Raw genomic sequence first — 17,755 nt, 5'->3', positions numbered from 1 at the left:
GAGTTGAAGTGAATGGATGCTCTGTGGAGCTGAGCTCCGGCTCTTTTAGTTTCTCACATTCCACTAGAAAGTCTCATGTTACATGTTTACATGCTTCAGCATCACATCATTTGAAACGAAAAGTAAAAGACCTGAGCTTCTTAAGTGACTCAGGGATCGTGCCATTAGTAAAGTTTATGATGTTGTCTGCTGTATTCAGATACAAGCTGGTGTTGAACCTACCGAAAGATCTACCCCCGTTCACTGAACACCAGGTGGCGCTCTTGGTCAGTGAAATTTCTCTGAAAAACTGAAGGCAAAGCAAACCCACAAAGGTCAGAGAGAAACTTGCCAACAGCAGGAACAGTAATTGCCAGCTCTGAGTCGCCCGTCTCACCTACCTGTGGTCCCGGGAGAGGCCGCAGCAGGCCAGGAGCGTGTGCTTGTTTACACAAACAAGGACTAACCCACGGGCCACACCGTCATCTCCCTTTCCCTCTGAACACCAACATGACACTCGGTCTTCTGGAAGAAAACAGTGCCTACGTATGGCCAAGCCGGGTACACGCCGGCAGGGATTCTCCCAGACAAGGCGAGCCCTGTGCCTGTCTACTGTTTCTAAACGCACAGCACTCTTCCTTTGCAGAAGTCCAGCGCTCACCATCTCGCTCTGCATCACCCTCCTAGCACACAGGGTTCTCTCCCTACATTGTTCCTGGTGTTGAGTGAGTGAAACGACCAGGCATTTCTCAAGTTCCATGCTACCTGCTTCCGCAAAGGCATCTTAACGAACTCTGACTTCTCCCTATTTCTCTGAAGAATCAAAATCTGTGTATTTTCAAGACAGGATATTCTTCAGACCCAAATCATTTCAGGTTATAAGCATTCCTTGCAAACTAAATATATGAAAACCTCCATCTACATTTAAGAAACTGGGAGGAGGTAAATGTATTTTTTACAGGATTCCTCACAGGATTCTTGTGTGTATCTGTATACATTTAAAATAATAAATATAAACGTGTGCATATACGCACACACAGACATAAATGGCCAGTAACGTTTATAAGGTAAATGCAGCCAGGCTTAACTTTTTCAGTTGTGTGGTTAACACCAGATCCTCCAACAGCCACATCCAGGGCGAGGGTGGGGTCTGGCGTCCCACCGCGCTGAGGGTCATGCATCTTGTTCCTTGGAGACCACTCCCACCGCTGTATTTCGTCACGTAAGCACACGACAGTGTGTGTGTGTGTGTCCATCCTGCTTGCTAACTGTGTGGCTCTTTTGTACTCTTGGCTGCTTTCCTGCTTTCTTTTAATGACCTTCATTGTATTTTCAGTGGAGTCTATTCTTCTTGGGGTACCTTATAATTTAAACTTGGTATGAGCTAGTTGTGTCATTTGCAACGTCTTTGCTGATTTACACCAGCTTTTGTTTCATTTTTTCCTTTGCTCCATTTCTGGTCTGGGACTTTGAATTTCTCATTTCAGGTGTTAACTTTTACTCCTGCAATGTCCTGTTTAAGAATGTTGAATTCGCACGGGATACTGTTACAGTTTCCTTCTGCCTCAGGGTCAAGGAATTTTCATCAGCTGTCTGTAATTCTTGTTTTCTTCTTACAGTAGTGTAAGAGATGTTTTCTCCCCTTTTCTGCTCATCTTGAAAGGTATTCCTTTCCTTGACTTGCAAGAACAGTTGGTTCCGTGCAGGCAGGGATGGGGACTTCACACTGGAGTGCCCTCTTCCGCTGGGCCAGAGAAACGCAGCAGTCCACAGACGTGGCGCTGTTCTTTGTGAGGTGGGAAGGGTTGGAGTCTTGTTTGAGTCCATCATTTTTTTTTAAAGACCCTTGCTTCCTTCTTTCACTTTCCCAGCAGGCCTCCGGGAGACATCTCCCCTCTCCGGACCCGGTCCCTTGCCCAAACAGCCTCCTTCGGTCTCCTCTACCGTGAGCTTCCACAGAGGAAAAAAAGCAGGTTACGGACAGAGAATTAGGAACAGGAATGGCCTCAGGTTTCCCAGCATTCACACCGGGACCAGAACCAGTGAGGCCATGCCTTCAAAATCCAGAAGGATGCTGATTTCCAAGCTGTTTCTCTGCCCAGCAAGGTACCAGGGGAAGGGAAAACAGAGACACTGGTCTCAGAAAATCTACCCCCCAGCAGGTGCTTTCCCCAGAAGTGCTGGCGGACGGATGGCGCCACCAGACTGAGGGGGTAGATGAGGACAGAGGAGGCACCTGCAGAACGACAGGGGCGGATGGAGGGTGGCTGCTCCAGGCGCCGCAGGTTAGACGCCACAGGGAAAGAATGAAAAGTCAAGGCATTAAGGGAAAAAGGAAGCTGTGGAAGAAAAGTCATCGTGGTTTATTCTATGTCTCAGCTTTGAACAGCAGTCTAGCCACGAACCTGATCTAAGTTACAACACAGTTACGCAGGAGGTGGGGTGCGGACGTGTGCTTGTTTGTAGGTGTGTGGTGGGGACGGGGGGGCGGGAGAGCCGCGGGCGCTGGCCTTCCGCGCGGGGATGCCGAACACTGAGGAATCACGATGTAGCCACATAGCTGCGTTGTTTGGAACCAGTCGGGCACGTACTTTAAGAATCACTTAAAGAGTTAAAATCTTTCCTCGGGGGAAGGCCATGCAGGGCTTACAGAACAAGCTGATTTAGCCACATGTGCGTGTGTAACTTGGACTTCAAAAAGTGCAGAGATACTTGACAGAGCACCACAGCCACGCGGCAGTCAAGCCAAAGGCCTACTCTCCTGACGCCTCGCCCGGCAGCCCTCCGCGGGAACCCGTGTGACGCTGCGCTCACCCTGCGCGACTCACCGCTCGCCCAGCAGAGCCCGAGCTGCCTGCGGACGGTCGGCGCCTCCCCCGTCTTACAAGCTGGCTGGCGCGCCAGCGCTTTCTACTTAGAAAACCCTTCCCAGCTCCGGAGGCCACGCCCTTCGCGCAGGACCCGGTCCGCGGCCCATCCTGGGCCTGTGCCGGGCCCTGCCGGGTTCGGGTGGGGTTTATTCGCCGGTGACCAGGGAGACCCCGTGAGGACCGACGGCAAGATCTGGGGAAGGCACGCCTCACGCGCGGATGTCCCAGCACCTGTCCCTGAAGCCGTGGAGACGGGGTGTTCGCTTCTGACTGCTTATAAACTAACTGAAGAAGATCCGTGTACACGGACGTTAAGAATCTGGGATAGTTATAAATATGTATTTATATGTAAATGTAGAAAACAGCAGTCCGCAGTCAAGATGCAGCTCTCACTCATCCTCGGACCCTGGGCACCTGGGGAGTAATCTACACTCTGTTTCGGTCACACACGACTCTGAGTTTGGGGCTACTATGCTTATTTTCAGGCAAAAAGGGCTCCAAAGGTCACATAATGAAGTGGCTGAGCCGGAACTAACCAGATCTGTCAAGCCCACCTGTGCCCTTTAACTACACTACCAAATGGACTCACTCGCCCTCTCCTTTCATCCACCCAGCTATACTTCAGCACGATCTCCCAATGGCCCGAGATAGGACTGGAAAAGAACAAAAACCCATACAGAAAATACTTCAAACACGAGATAAACAAACACGTACACTGTCCTCACGCTGTCAGAACGCCTACAGTTCAGTCTGAGAGCACACCAATTAAACCTGCCTGCGTGCACACACAGGACACCGGGGACAAGAAGAGATAACCCTAATGCCCTTCCTTTCTGCGGCAGAGGGTGACACGGAACAGATACGCTCAACAGTGTGAGGTATGGAGCAGTGTTTAAAATCCTAGTAAAAGCGAAAAGAATCCAAATGTCGAGGATCCAGACTCAAAGCTCGCGGGTCCCACAGGGTCCAGCTACCCCCCCCAGATGTTTCGAAAACTGTCTGACTCCCGTGTTTATTTACCATTTTCTCTCTCTCCTTTGTTATCATTTATAAAAAGTAATTCCAAACATTATGCACTCAGCCAGAGGCGCGTGACAGAAAAGCACATTATCTGATGGAAGCACCTGTTAAGAAAGTCAGTGTATGATAAAGGATTAAGAAACGAACAAAAAGACAGCTGGAAATAACCACCATAATATTTTTCAAGAACATTTTATACATCTTTTTAATTAGGTTAGCTTTACAAGCAACTTGAGAGCTCTTTCATAATGAAACACCGCTTTTCAAATTACATGACTTCATAGTCTATCTGTATATAAATTCCGAACTTCTCTGCCTGCTGTTGATAAAGGTCTGGGTTTTACAGCTGGTTAATGTGTTGAATAAAAACAGCATTAGAAGCTCTACCTTCAACCAGATTAAACACATATAGGCCACAAATAGTTTTAAATTTTGCTTTATATAGAGTCCTGCTTGGTGACAAGTTAACGGTCCCACTAGCATGAAATAAACAGACTTTAAACGGACAGTAAAGAAACGGCTCTCCTGATTTCTGGATCCTTTCACAACCACCTCCAAGAAATTATATAAACTTTTCCCAAAAAATATGACAGTTAAGACCTGTCCGGCAAGCACAACCCACAGAGAGCAGAATCTGACACTTCGCACGACTGCAGATACACGTGTGAATGACACAGGGGCTCCCAGATCAAAAGGCTGGTGCTGTGACAATCAAACAAACCTCTCATCAACACCACACAGCTTCTACTAGACCTAAAAGTAACAGCTTTTGAGCTGTGGTCCAACAGGGTGCCCCGCACCGAGACCAGACGGCAAAGAGCCTGTGCTCCCGGGGAGGGGCGGGGGCGGCCGGGGTGGAGAGGCACTTACTGTAGAAACGTTACGTGGTACCACCGGGAACGAGATGACGTGGAACAGAACTGAACGTGGGCAAGGAAAACAAGTCAGCTGTAGCTTCCTCCTGCAGGTTTCTCCTAGGCGAGATCACAGCACTGAATGGTTTACTCCCAAAGTCCACACTGTCAGCTCATCCAACAACTGGTTTTCATGTTTTACATGAACAATAGCAATCTTTTAATAAAGATTACTGAGCTTTCCATAGAAAAGGTCTCTAATTGAATACAAACTATACGGATGCTAAAACTGTCATAAACTGAAACATACAGAAAGATTCCTGTACACTCACATTATTTTGGCAAAGGAGATCAAGGACAGAGACAGAAAGCCGAAGTGGGCAAGGTCTCACACCCTAATTCATGCAAACTGTGGGGACCACCCTTCGGGCTTTCCCAAAGAACCCAGGAGACGGACGTGGGAGGCACTCGTCCCAGTTCAAATGTTAAGTAACAGGAGTCTTAGAGGCCTGGTGGGATTCTTCTAATAGTCCCTCTTGCTCTGAAAAGTAATAAAGAAGACTCCTAAAAACATAAAAATTAAATCTTCCGGTTTGTCGCTTCTGGTTTTTTCAAGGGAAACATACAACTCTCAGGACTGATAAGGAGACCAGCATCGAGCGTGGGGGGCGGCGGCCCGAGGAGGCCCCGACGCCACGTGTGCGGTGACGCAGTCCGGCCGCGACACACGCACCATCTCCCCACCTCCGGGACGGGGTTCCGACCTGCACGTCAGACGGGTGAGGAGGAAGGGAACGAAACAGCACAACTGAAAGGATGACCACCTTGACGGGAAGCACAGGGAAGAGGCTCAGGAGCGAGGGCAGGATCGTCTAGTCTACAGGATCTGCCTGAAAGCGAAAGCAAGCCCTTTCTCTTGGGAACTTGACGCTGAGGACAACCTCAAGTTCACTGAGTGCCAGCCACTTTAGTTGTTGTTTTTTAATGTAACTTAAAAGATAAAACCTTTTTACTGTGCATTTTTCCTTATAAAACATGAACTGAAAGTTATTGGTAGTAAATGGTGATGGTTTTACTGTTACGTTTCATGATTAACAATGTCCAAAACGGCAGCAGCAATTTCTAAGAGTTCAGATTAGTGCAGGACGGGCTACGAAACAGTCTGATTTTTCAGTTGCTGATTAAAGTGCTCCTTTTCTTATTTTAAGTAAAAAGGAAATTAAAGGAATCATCAGTCACTGGCAACAATCATTAGAAGAGGTCTTTTAGGGCAAAATTTAATAGTATGAAGAGGTTTACAAAAATAGATCGATGCTATTTTGGGGAATAATACTGTAATTTTTTTTTCTCAATTCAGTTTTGATAAATTGTACCTGATCATACAAAAATTACTTCAAATTCAAACTTGACTATATAAAAAAGGGAGAGATGACGTGAACTCAGCTAGATGACAGATCTGGCAAAATATAAGAATGAAAAAACTCTACCCAGGGCACTTATGTCGCGTCCAGATGTAAATACCACTGTCAGCTGATAACTTATATCCGCCCATAAGCAGTCCCAGGTGTGGAGGCCGTCATGCAGTACAGGCCCACACAGTCAAAATCTTCATTTTGATGCGATACAAAAAAGTTGTTTCTGTTTCCTTATGAAAATGTCCACTGGTGGGCTGTTCTCCTTTATCCCGTTTACTGGTGCTCACGAGTTCACAGCGGCGACACCTGCTGTAGGTGAGGTGGGGCATCGCTGGCTCGAAGGCTTTACAAGACATCTTTACTGATTGAATCTGAAGGTTTATCGAGCTCAACCCTCACACCTTTTTCACCTGCAAGGTTAAAAAAAAAATCTTTCATTTATTAAGCACCAGAGAGCCTCTGTTACTGCCTCTCACTGAGTTCCCACAGTCTGCACAGTGTTTCAATTCTGCAAACACATATCATGTGAGAATGATCACACTTGAACTATCTAAAAGCCGCCTTCAGCATCGTTTTATGACGAATGCACAGGCTCTGAGCTAGTAAATCTTCAAAGGGAAAAACTGTTCTCTACACAGAGACGATGATTCTGTTTCCTTTTTAGTTTGAAAGCCATTCACATTGCTATTAAACAGCAGTATGTTCGGTGTCACTGGGAGCACACTACTAGGCTTCTGCAAAAAATGACTTTAAAAATACACAGAAAATGAACGAATGGCCAATTTTTATAGTTTTCTAAAAGGTCGCTGTGGGATTATCAGTGGCTCTTGAAAATACAGCAAGTTAATCAGTAATGTGAACACTGAGCAGATTTGTGGCGTTAACAAGGCAGGGTTAAAAAAAAAAGGTAAGTGGCCCATCTGCTAGGAAACCGAGAGCCACCGCCCTGGGGGGCAGCCCCTCCCGCCCACCGCCCCTGTGCGTCCCGCACGGCCACGTGTCACGTGGGAGCCCTGGCGGGTTCTACAGGGCGTGTGCGTCTAGAAAGGAAAAGCCACCGCCTCTCCCCTCGGGAGAACGACGGGGAGCCAGGTGGCCGCTCCTAGGAGCTCAGCAGCCTGCGACTGAGAAGGATAACCGCACAGCAACTCAGCCTGGGCTGGAATCATTCTCTCAGACTCCTTTGCCTCAAACTTTCCTCACGTTTGGACAATTCTGTTGGTTAAAAGATAACAATGAAGACGACTCGGGAGACGTCGTCTCTTAAATAAGGGAAATAAGAATTGGACCAAAACAAGGAGCGAGCCTTCCTGGCTCGGGCAGGCGCCGCCTCCTGCCAGCGCGCCCTGGCCCCGGTGTTTACCTGTTAGGTATTTTACTTTAGCTCGCGCTCTCTCATCTGCATCAAAATACCAAACAGTTATTGCGTACCTAAAAGAAAATTTAGAATAGGGTAAGAATGATCACACTGGGAAAAAGAGGGTATGGTGTTGCAAAGGTCTACTGAAACTGGTAATGCCAAAAGGACGGCCGACCGGACGAGCGCCGCACCCGTAACCCACTTACCCCGCGGCCCCCGCGCCGGGAGCAGGGCGGAGACCCAGCCCGCTCACACTCCTGCCCCAGAGCCGGTGCGCCTTTATGACTCTCTGAATGTCTCCTTAACCTACTTGATCACCTGTTTTCAGCCCACAGCAGATCAGAAACAGACAATAAGGAGGGAAAAGAGTAGCTGTGACGGAAAAGGCAAACTGTCAGCAGCGTAAGTTCTAAGAGAGACTCAGGAGGCCTTGGGCCAGGGGTCCGGCAGAGACAGGCAGGGCTGAGCGTCTCAGCACTTCCGGGGGCGTCGCCCTACTTACAGCAGCAAGAAATCACTGGATATTTACAATCCTATAAACTGGAGCCATCAAGAAAGTTAATTTTTGCCAAGAGTGGGGTTTTTTTTCTTTTTGGATTTTTATCAAAACAATTATACTACGTTTTGCTTCATTTTTCTGAAAATTTCACTCACTTGGAATATCTCATTCCACAAATGAATGAAGACTCTCTGGCTCGTCAAACACCACAAAGCACTCAGGTATACCTTTTGGTACCGATAATGTGGAAGATGTACACACACCACTGGAAGTGACACCCGTTCCGGTGATCAGCTCCTTGGCAGGAAGAGCAGTGAGTGACAGCATCTTACAGACTCTGGCCACTGCTCGCTGGGGGCAGAACAACCCTGATCAAAAGAAGAGCTGGCAAATGGGCCAGAACTAAACCCGGCAGCACAGCCGAGGGAAAGGTCGAAGGCAGAGTCTGGACAACGGGGGAAACGGAGGCCCGCAGCTCGCTCAGCTTTCCAGAGCTCCAGCGCGGCGACCCTCAGACGGCCTCTCCTATTTTCTCAGGTGGCCTTGGTTACGGGGAAGGTGCAGGGATAAACACCTTCAAGCCTCTTCCGCCCTTGCCCCAAACTGAGTTACTCAGTGATCAGAGTTCTAACATCTGGATCGAGTCCTGCCTAGAAAACAGCTGTAACTGCCCCACAGATGTAACTACCCCACGGATCTGCTAGGACAAGCCCCCTCCCCATACCCAGCTCCGTGCTGGGACCTGCCCGGCCTCAGCCCCGCCAGCACCGTGGTTCTCCGTGCTTGTGGTCACTCCAGGCCCAGCTGAGCCCTCTCCTCATGGCGACAGCAGACCCACTGCTAATTTAACCCTACTCTCTCCCTCCAAACTCTTGCAGCACACCGCAGTCATTTGACATTTACTTGCTACCTAAACATGTCTGTCGGCTCTTCATCTGGAAGGGCGACACCAGAGCATACTCAAGATCCCATAGAAAGGAAGGTGTACGAAGCAGGGTCTAGGTCAGCAGTGGGGGCACAGGTGGGGCCCCGGGACGGCACAGCACGTGCTGGGACGGTATCCCCCACCCTTTCCCCCCAGGTGCCACGCACAGCTTCCCCTGACCTCTGGCCACACACTGCTCAGCGTGCTACTCACTATATGAATTCAGGGCGAGGAAGCAAGAAAACAGGGGAAGGTGGTGACGACAGAGTCTTCAGAATATGGGCCTCATCACAGGCTGGCCCACCTCTAACATTACCAAGAGCCAGCTCCTCTCTCCGGGAACCTAAGGGCATCTCGCCAGCTCTAAGCAACTGCACGCCAGTAACTCACCACCATAATGTCCAAAGTCCTTCTATAACGAAAAACAGGGACTTAAAAAACAGCACTTTCTTTTCCCTATAAATTTTTTTTTTATAATGGGGTCTGTGACATCCTCCATTATAACAGTCTTAACGTTTTATTTGGGTCATGGTAAATGGTTAAAAAAATTTTTTAAGAATACATTAAATATAACTGGTTTATATTTGAACTTTGTAGAAAAAGTATAAAGTAGAAAATGTAGAAAAGAATATACAATAAGCCTACCAGAGGCTCACTGTGAGAGCTGAAGGCTGATTTTTCCAACGCTACCTCACACACGGCAACCTTTTCTCTACTTTTCTTTCTTCTTCTACTCTTCTTTTCTCTCCACTTCTACTCTCTGGTTGCCTCTTATTTTCCTCCATCCCCCCTGTCTCCCCAGCCTGCCCAGCCATCTTCTAAACACCTGCCCTTTCCCTCCTCTGTCTAATCCTCAGCCCCCTGGTGAAGACTCTCACCAGGTCCTAGAATGGACAGCAGTTAAGAGATAGAAAACAAGGAGACAGAACTGGAAAGACGGGAGGGCCTGGGCCTCCGTGTCTTCCCCCCAGACACGGAGCGGCTGTGCAAGGAAAGCCACAAACACTCAGCACTAACGGTGAGTAAACCTTATAAAATTATTCAAATTAAAATAGTTAACGACCAAAGCCTTATGATACTGTAACTGAAAACAGGAAGATACTCGTTAGAAAGCTTCCAAGTTTATCCTGTCCCCTCCAAGCCTACTATACTTTTAGCCAGTTTTTTCTTTCACTTTATTTTTTAACACCTTCGTTGTGGTCTGGTTCCTGTACAGTAAACTACACATACTTCAGATGTACAATTTGATGAATTTTGATGGATGTCTACACCCATGAAACCACCACCACAATCACGTAGCTAACATTTCCATCACTCCCCAAGAGGTGCAATTTTTGAATTCCCAATTTTTTCTTAAAAAGAACCCCACCTTGTAGCGTATGCTGGCTGTACTTCATGGGGGTTGCGACGGTCAGACCAGAAAAACAGCAGTCTATCGAATTTGGGTTCAATGTCAGCAAACTGGGCTTTGCCTTCTGGAAAAATTCGAAGTATACCTCCACTTACCTAGGAAAAGAGCCAAATATGTAAGTACATGTGACCAAGAATGCTATACAGCTGAACTGGGGTGAGGGGGACAGAGGCCCATTTCAGTCATGCAGAATTCTTAACTGCATTACCCACAAATGTATCTCAGTGAACAAGGTGCACGAGCGAGCGGAGACTTCAATACATACACTGATGCAAAGAAAAGGGTGTTTCTCGTTTTAGGGATTTTTGTAAATACTTGATGAAATGGACGAATATTATCTGAATTCAAAAGTCTTCAAAATGACACCTGAAAGTCTTAATCACTGGTAACCTACTCTTAAAAATACATCCATTTCAAGTCGTCCTGGCAACATTACTGCAAATGGTTACGTATGTCAAAGAGATAGTCCATCGTGTTTTAAAGCTCAACAGGTAATATTAAGAGCGGTCACAAGTCTAATGCCTCTTGTTTACGGATTCCATCGACCAGCAGGAAGTGTCACCGCTTCTCAGTCATCCCCGCCACTGTGGTCATCGTCAGACGGGGCCTGGCACCCGGGTGACTGCTGCGACCACCTGCTTCCACGACTGGGCTCCGTGCAGGAGAGATCGGTGCTGCGCAGCCCAGCACACGCCCTCCTCCATCTGCGGTCAGACAGACTCACCTACCCAGTCCACCACTGAGTGCTTCCTGCTCTGGGCACTGGGCGCAGAGAGGGCTGATGCAGACAGATGTCCTTGTGGTGACCATAATCTGGGCAGGAGTAAAGGAAGACAAACCCGCCCCAGAGAAGCCCATTACCCTCGAAAAACTAAACTTCTCAAGAGGTAGATGTGAAATTTAAAGGAGTGTTGACACCCGACCCAGACACCACGGAGGCCGGGCAGACCCTCGACCCGACCGCAGTGAGGGAAGCTGGCTCGTCCTCCTGAGGGAAACGCGGGCGACCTGGTACCGGGCCCGCCTTCCTCAGGGTCCGGCGGTGCCCTGAGTGACTCCCCGGCACTCAGGCAAACATCTAAAGAACCTCTAGACTGACCGGGAACACGTCCTCTTTTCTTTCTCCTGCCCTCCTGCCTTTGACGGGAGTCCCTGGGAACAGCACAGGTGATCGGCTGAAAACGTTTCAAAAGAGAGAGTTGAAGCTTCCAATCTTCCTCTGGGAAACGTCTGCTGACCTCTGAATGCGGTGGCCCTCCCACGTGCTCCCACACGTCCAGCTGTCACTGTCAACCCCCTGATCTGTCCCCTCCACTTGAGCCCAAGCTGTATGAGGGACATTTCTATTGCTGCTGTCTCCAGCACCCAGAGCAACGTCTGTGCCCTGCTCACATTCAGTGTAATCTTGCAGTGGAAGTTCCCAGTTCTACATGTAAAAATACTGAAGACTTTTTTCTGCTCATGTACTAATTTTAAAACATTGTCTATTAATGACATTGGCTAGGTCATATCAAAATTAAAAGGTGATCAGCCTAGAAAGGACCTAACAAAAGATCCACAAAATACAGAAGTTAGGAGTTGCACAAACATTATTTCTAGCTTTCTAGACATTCACAAAATCTGGGGAAAAAATTTTAAGTATTTTAAGTTTTAACCAAAGTTACACCAATCTGTTTTGTGCATTGAGCTCAGGATGAACTACCAAATTGCTTTCTTTACTTCACTGTGAAAGCTATTGTCAGAAAGGCATGCTTGTCGACATGAATGCCTCAAAATCTGCTTAGCAGTGAAACTTCCTCCATTTTGAACCTGAAGTAGAACAGAGGAAGTTCTTTAAATCAATATGGTATAGAAAAATGACTGGAGCACTGGGAGCATCTCCTACACTTTAGGATATGCTTTTAGGACAGGACTAGGTCTCTGCAGGTTTAAGACTTGGCGATCGCCACCTGTGAGTGTATGTGTGGGTTGTGGGCAGAGGTGTTTTAAAGGTTATTTGATTTTAAAAAATCACCCTGGCTACACAAGTGTGTTCACTCTGAAAATTCACTACGATATACACTGTGTGCACTTTTCTACTTGAGTATTTTGCTTTAATCAAGTAAATTTTAAAAGATTTTTTTAAAAAAATCAACCAAAAATTAGCTTCTACAACTTCCAATGCAGTAATACATGACATACTTCTCAAGTTTTAAGTCATTTAAACTTAATTGAAACTTGGGCTAATATTAAGGGAATATATATTTAAAATAAGAGAGAGTAAATGTATTACATACTCTAATTGGTTTATAGGATTTGTCGGTATTTACTTCTAGTTTTTCCATCATCAGGGAAAGAAGGAACTCTGCCTCCGACATTCAGTCCAACAACCCCCTGGCAGACGGAACCTCTGCTCAACAGCATAAACAGTAAAACGCAGGCGTAAGCAGCAAATAATTCTTAGCAATCATTCAGACATAATCTCCTTCAAAAGCCATGATAAACATTCTCAGAAGTGTTTCAATGAAAGCTATTAAAAGGAATATAGTTTAATAAAAGACACTTGGTAAAAGTTAAATTTGGGGTGAATGCTTCCCTAATCTGAAAATAAGGGAACCCACTGTTTGAGATGTGTTAGTATCTGCCCCCCTCACAAAGATCCACTCCTAATACCTGAAACTGAAACACAGCCAAGGAGACAGCTGTACCTGTTACATGTGTTAAAGACAGGCCCACCTATGAGGAGTAGGAATCTTAGTACCAGTGAGAACAAAAACCACTGTGAGAAAAAAAAAAAAAAAAAAGCTGCTCCGCTCTGCTGCGTACCTTGGCATCCCAGTCTTTATTAAGATAATATATACACGTCACACATCTTCCGTCTCCATTTGGATTATCGACATGACGTACATAACCCGTTCCATTGCCTGGATAACAAGCAACCATAGCCTGTAGAAAGAAGAAGAAGAAGGATTTTTAAAGTTCCTGTATGAATAAAAAAGGGAAATCAGCTTAGGACAAAGATCTCAGATTTTTGGCTACCCTGAAGTACGCTTGAATTCTTCTAATAAAAATCGTGTTTTGTAGATTACAAGAGGTAAAGATCTTCCATGTTGACATTTATAAAGAACACAGGGCAGGCTGGTGACTCCCCCAACACAGTGATGGGAAAAGCCAACATCAAAGCACCCGAGCAGCACTGCTGTGAACACGCGGCCGTCACAAGCCGGTGCCCCTGCCTGAAAGCCCGAAGGTCAGAAAACCTGCGGGACCCTCTTTGTGATCTTTATTCATATTGATAAGCAAGATCAGGTGGGTTTTATCCTGCTCCACGGGAGACGCCCACCCGCCCTGAGCTCACCACACAACACCTGCACTGACGTGGACAGTCGCACACCCACTCCGACACCATCTCTGAGTGGTACCAATTTGGATAGTCGTAATTTAAAAGGTCAACTCCAAATATTAACTCACTTAATGTCAGTGATTTAAAAAAAAAAAAAGGCTAAATGATACATTAGTATGTGACAAACCCCTCTTCAAGTCAGAGAGAAAGTTATTTTTCCACTGAGATTATCTAACAAGATATAGTTCAGAAGACTGCTGGGTGCTAAAGCATGAAGGTGTAAGAGACCCAAAACAAAAAGCACCAAGTAACTTACATGTCCCAGAAATGTAGTCCATTATAATTTATAACTGAAATTAGTAAGAATGATTTTTCTAAAAAACCTCAGCAATTATGAAGGAAACAAAAGCAAAGATGCTCAAGGTTATCAGACCTTCTTGAAATCCTTTGTTTCTCCAATTTCTCCATGTATTAGACTTAATGAACTAACATTGACGAATTAGTATAAAGTTAACAAACTAAATTAAATCATTACTTGAGATAAATGGCAAATGCTAATTTTAAAAATTCATATTCAACTGATTAGTGAATAAGTAATTCTGTTCCATCTCTGAGAAACTAGGAAGCATTTTAAACCTGAATGCTTGAAAAAAAAAAATAACATTTTCATAAATACCCCGGACCTACCGCTCTTTATCAAAAACAGAATTTTTGATGAAGATTACATATGTCTCTCTTTTTCCTGCTTCCAGACATTAAATTCCTCCTCTTGGGACTTGAAGTTGGTAATAACACGGAGAATGACATGGATTTAGTGGATTTAATAGTGCCCAATAAAAGATAAACCTAAAGAGTTTCCTTGTCATTAGCTGCTAAGGAAAGGTGTGTGCAGCAGACCTTGAACAGTAACTATGAAAAGGCACTTAACAATTTAACAGGGCAATTAATTCATTTATGATTAACTGAGACAATCACAGTGAATTACATGATCACTTCTTGTCCACGAAAAAGAATGGAGAAAATAAAAACCAATCTGAACTCTTCCCTAAAGTGATCTCATCTCAAAAAATTTCATTCAGACCTCTCTCCAAACTACCTGGTAGTCTCAGCGTTTCTCCTGTAAGGATGAAGGGGAAAATCTTTCTTTGTTTGTCTTCTCCATCCCATCCCATCCCATCCCATCCCATCCCATCCCATCCTCCAAACAGCTCTTAAGCACCTACTTTCTGTATAAAAGGCCCTGGGGCTAAAATGATGAACAAAAGAGACAAAGCCTGCTGCTTTCATTTATTCTGGAGCCCAGCACAATAGATATATAATGTGATGTTAGAATGTGATACTTTTTTTTTTAACTGAAGTATAGTCAGTTTACCATGTGTCAATTTCTGGCATACAGCATCAAGTTTCAGTCGCTATTTTCATCAACTATGAAAAACAATTAAGTTGAAGGACAGAGAAAGTGACAGGATGATACTTGAACAGAGGTCAGGGAAGAGCTGACATCTGAGCAGAGACTTACTAAATGAAGGCAGCGGCGGGTCGTGCAGATGCACGCGGGGGAGCACATCTTGGAGAGGGGCTGCGAGGAGGGAGAAAGGGCGGGCAGCTGGAGGGGAGCGGAAAGGGCAGAGTGGTCCAGAGGGCCCTGCCAGCCGCAGTAAAGACCCTGGATGTGGCCGTGAAAGCGACAGGAAATCAGTGGAGAACACATCTGAGTGATGTTCGAAGAAGGTCAGTTTTATCGTATGAATAAAAAATACCAACTGCAGTAACCTCCATACCACCCACTACCCAACGCTTCTTGGATGTTTACCATTTGCCGAGCACTATTCTAAGGAATTTACGTGCAGTAACTTATCTGATACAACCGTACGAGGTAAACAGAATCATCGTCCTCATCTTCATTTAACCATTAAGGACACTGAGGCCAGAAAGGTTGATCAGCGTCCTCCATGTCACATGACAGCGGAACCAGGCACGAATGCAGGCAGTCTAGTTTCGGAATCCATGTAATTAATCACCGTAAGATGCTGAGGGGTCGGGGTGGAGAGTGAAAAAAGAAGACTGCTTGTTGGCTTCTGCAGTTTCTAGGAGAAACACAAAAAGAGGCTGACTGGGATGGCAAAGTGGACGTGTTTTGAGGGCAGAAAACCAGCATGATCTGCCAAGGAGCTGGAAGTGCAGAGGAAGAAGAACCAAGGCCACGCGGAGGTCTTCAGCATAACCGCATGAATGGGATTAACCGTTTACTAAAATAAAACTAGTAGGTGAAAGGCTGGTTTTAACAACATGCGGAGAGAAGGAAAGGAGCTGCTCAGCAATGGTCATGATCAGCCAGACACCTCAGAACAGAACAAAACTGAAGCCAGCAGGACTGGGCCTCAACACGGGACATGTCACAGTCAGTCACTCTGAATTGCTTTCCTTAGAGCCCAGGGCTACACGGAGGTACCTCGGGGGGGGGGGGGGGTGCAGCGAGCCTTCAACCAGGGCCAGAATTTATGTTTCCTTTATTTAAGTTCCAAGCGAGACTTTCTGAAAAAATCAAAGATGCAGTAAAAGTTTTAAACAGTTGTATTAAAATTTAGAATCTCTGATACGGCTCAAACACCTCCATCTAAACGTGTGACCTGAGGCGGCCACGGCCACTTCAGCCTTGTCTGGTGTTCCCTGGGTCCCATTAGCTCTGCCCTGGTGACAAGGACTCTGCTGAATGAAGAGAAAGGAAGGAAGGGGAGAGGGGATCAGGGCTCAGGGTGGCCCACATTTAATCTGCCAGCTCAGCCTGTCAACACCAGCTCTCGGAAAGGCAGCACTGCACTATGACAAGTGTAAACAGGGTGAAATGAAAAACATCAGTGCGACCCAGCAAACGAGAAAGGCTACCAGTAGTCAGAGCTAAGTGCCCGTGATTGTAACACAAGAGCGCTTCATAAACGGGAAGGAAGCCAGGCGATCCCGCTCTGACTGGGGTAAGAGTCCCAGAACACAGACCAGCCCCTCCGCTCCCGAAACTGGAGACTCCCAGGGAAGAAGGCAGAACCCAAGCACACCCAGAAAAAGCAGATCATCATGGAAAATCTGAGATCAGAAAGAGCCAAACTCCTGGAAGCTTTGCTGAAGGACAAATTTTGTAGGAAACCTGTTAAGATTTGGAAGGGGTATAAATTCACTCAAACAACTGTGTGGCCTCATAACGACGCAGGGAAACTGCATGCTGCAGTTCACGCACGTCCCGAAACTAGGCCCCGTCTGGACTTCAGAACACATAAACACGTGTTTCCATTAAGTCTCATGAAATCTGGCAGCTATTATGTTTAAAATGAGTACTCGTATTTAAACAAACTTATCCTTTGCTCTCAGCTGGATTATCAAAATTTAAAGTCCCTTAAATGTAACAAAGCTTTCCCAGTTGTGAAATAGTATTCATGCTTTATGTCTTAATTAGTTAATTTTGTTTTCCTGGTATATTTTATAAATACTTGTGTAACAGAGACTCTGAGGTTGCTGTTCTTGTTTTGTTTGTTTGTTTTTAATCAATGTAAGACTCATTCACAATACCTTTAATAAATTCAGTTTATTTTCTCTTAATTTCTTGGTAAAGCAACTAATAACAACTCATTCTACACCTGGTTTTTCCTGCTTGAGCACCTATTAGTCTAGGAGTCAGTATTAGGATCAAAAATACTTACGGAATATCTTCCACATCACACTACAAAAAGGGCCAGTCTAGTATCTGCCTAAAAGAACTCAACTGAAAAGAAAGGAAAAACCAGGCACACACAAATCAACTGATAAACTGAGCAGTACAAACCATAAGCAGAAAAAGAATCCTGAGAAACGGAACTATTCATGTGGGACCAAGTCATGTGGACAAGGCTCTGAGCCACACACGACCTCAGCTTATATTTAAAGGACAGACGTGATCTGGAAAGGCTGATAAAAAGCAAACAGTATGAGCCTGACAAATACAGGGATCAGTTAAGTGACAGTGCTCTGTCGCCTAAGTACTTAAGTAGGTGAAGTTGACTTGGTAGAAACAGGACAAGATTTTGGAAATTCAGCAGAGTAAGAAGGACATGAAAGGTAAGCAAGAGTGA

At 45.9% G+C, this 17,755-nt stretch overlaps 1 protein-coding gene across 4 annotated transcripts in view; it reads right to left on the bottom strand.

Annotated features, from left to right (window-relative positions):
- Window positions 1-4,045: 4,045 nt before the first annotated feature.
- EGLN1 (egl-9 family hypoxia inducible factor 1) overlaps window positions 4,046-17,755 on the bottom strand; it is a 53,093-nt gene continuing 39,383 nt past the window's right edge. Inside the window, exons 2-6 of one of the 4 annotated variants that reach the window (XM_032491825.1) lie at window positions 15,677-15,742; window positions 13,139-13,258; window positions 10,292-10,428; window positions 7,502-7,569; window positions 4,046-6,548 (exon numbers count right to left, since the gene is read on the bottom strand). In XM_032491825.1, the coding sequence (XP_032347716.1) occupies window positions 6,484-6,548; window positions 7,502-7,569; window positions 10,292-10,428; window positions 13,139-13,258; window positions 15,677-15,742 (456 nt within the window). In that variant the 3' untranslated portion in view covers window positions 4,046-6,483. The remainder of the gene's footprint in view (window positions 6,549-7,501; window positions 7,570-10,291; window positions 10,429-13,138; window positions 13,259-15,676; window positions 15,743-17,755) is intronic. The other 3 variants (XM_032491827.1, XM_014558394.2, XM_032491828.1) reach the window with 3 other exon arrangements.

This window comes from Camelus ferus, chromosome 11 (assembly GCF_009834535.1).
Source record: "Camelus ferus isolate YT-003-E chromosome 11, BCGSAC_Cfer_1.0, whole genome shotgun sequence".
NCBI lineage: Eukaryota > Metazoa > Chordata > Mammalia > Artiodactyla > Camelidae > Camelus > Camelus ferus.
The sequence above is the reverse complement of the archived record's forward strand: the minus strand, read 5'-3'. Positions and strand labels throughout refer to the sequence as shown.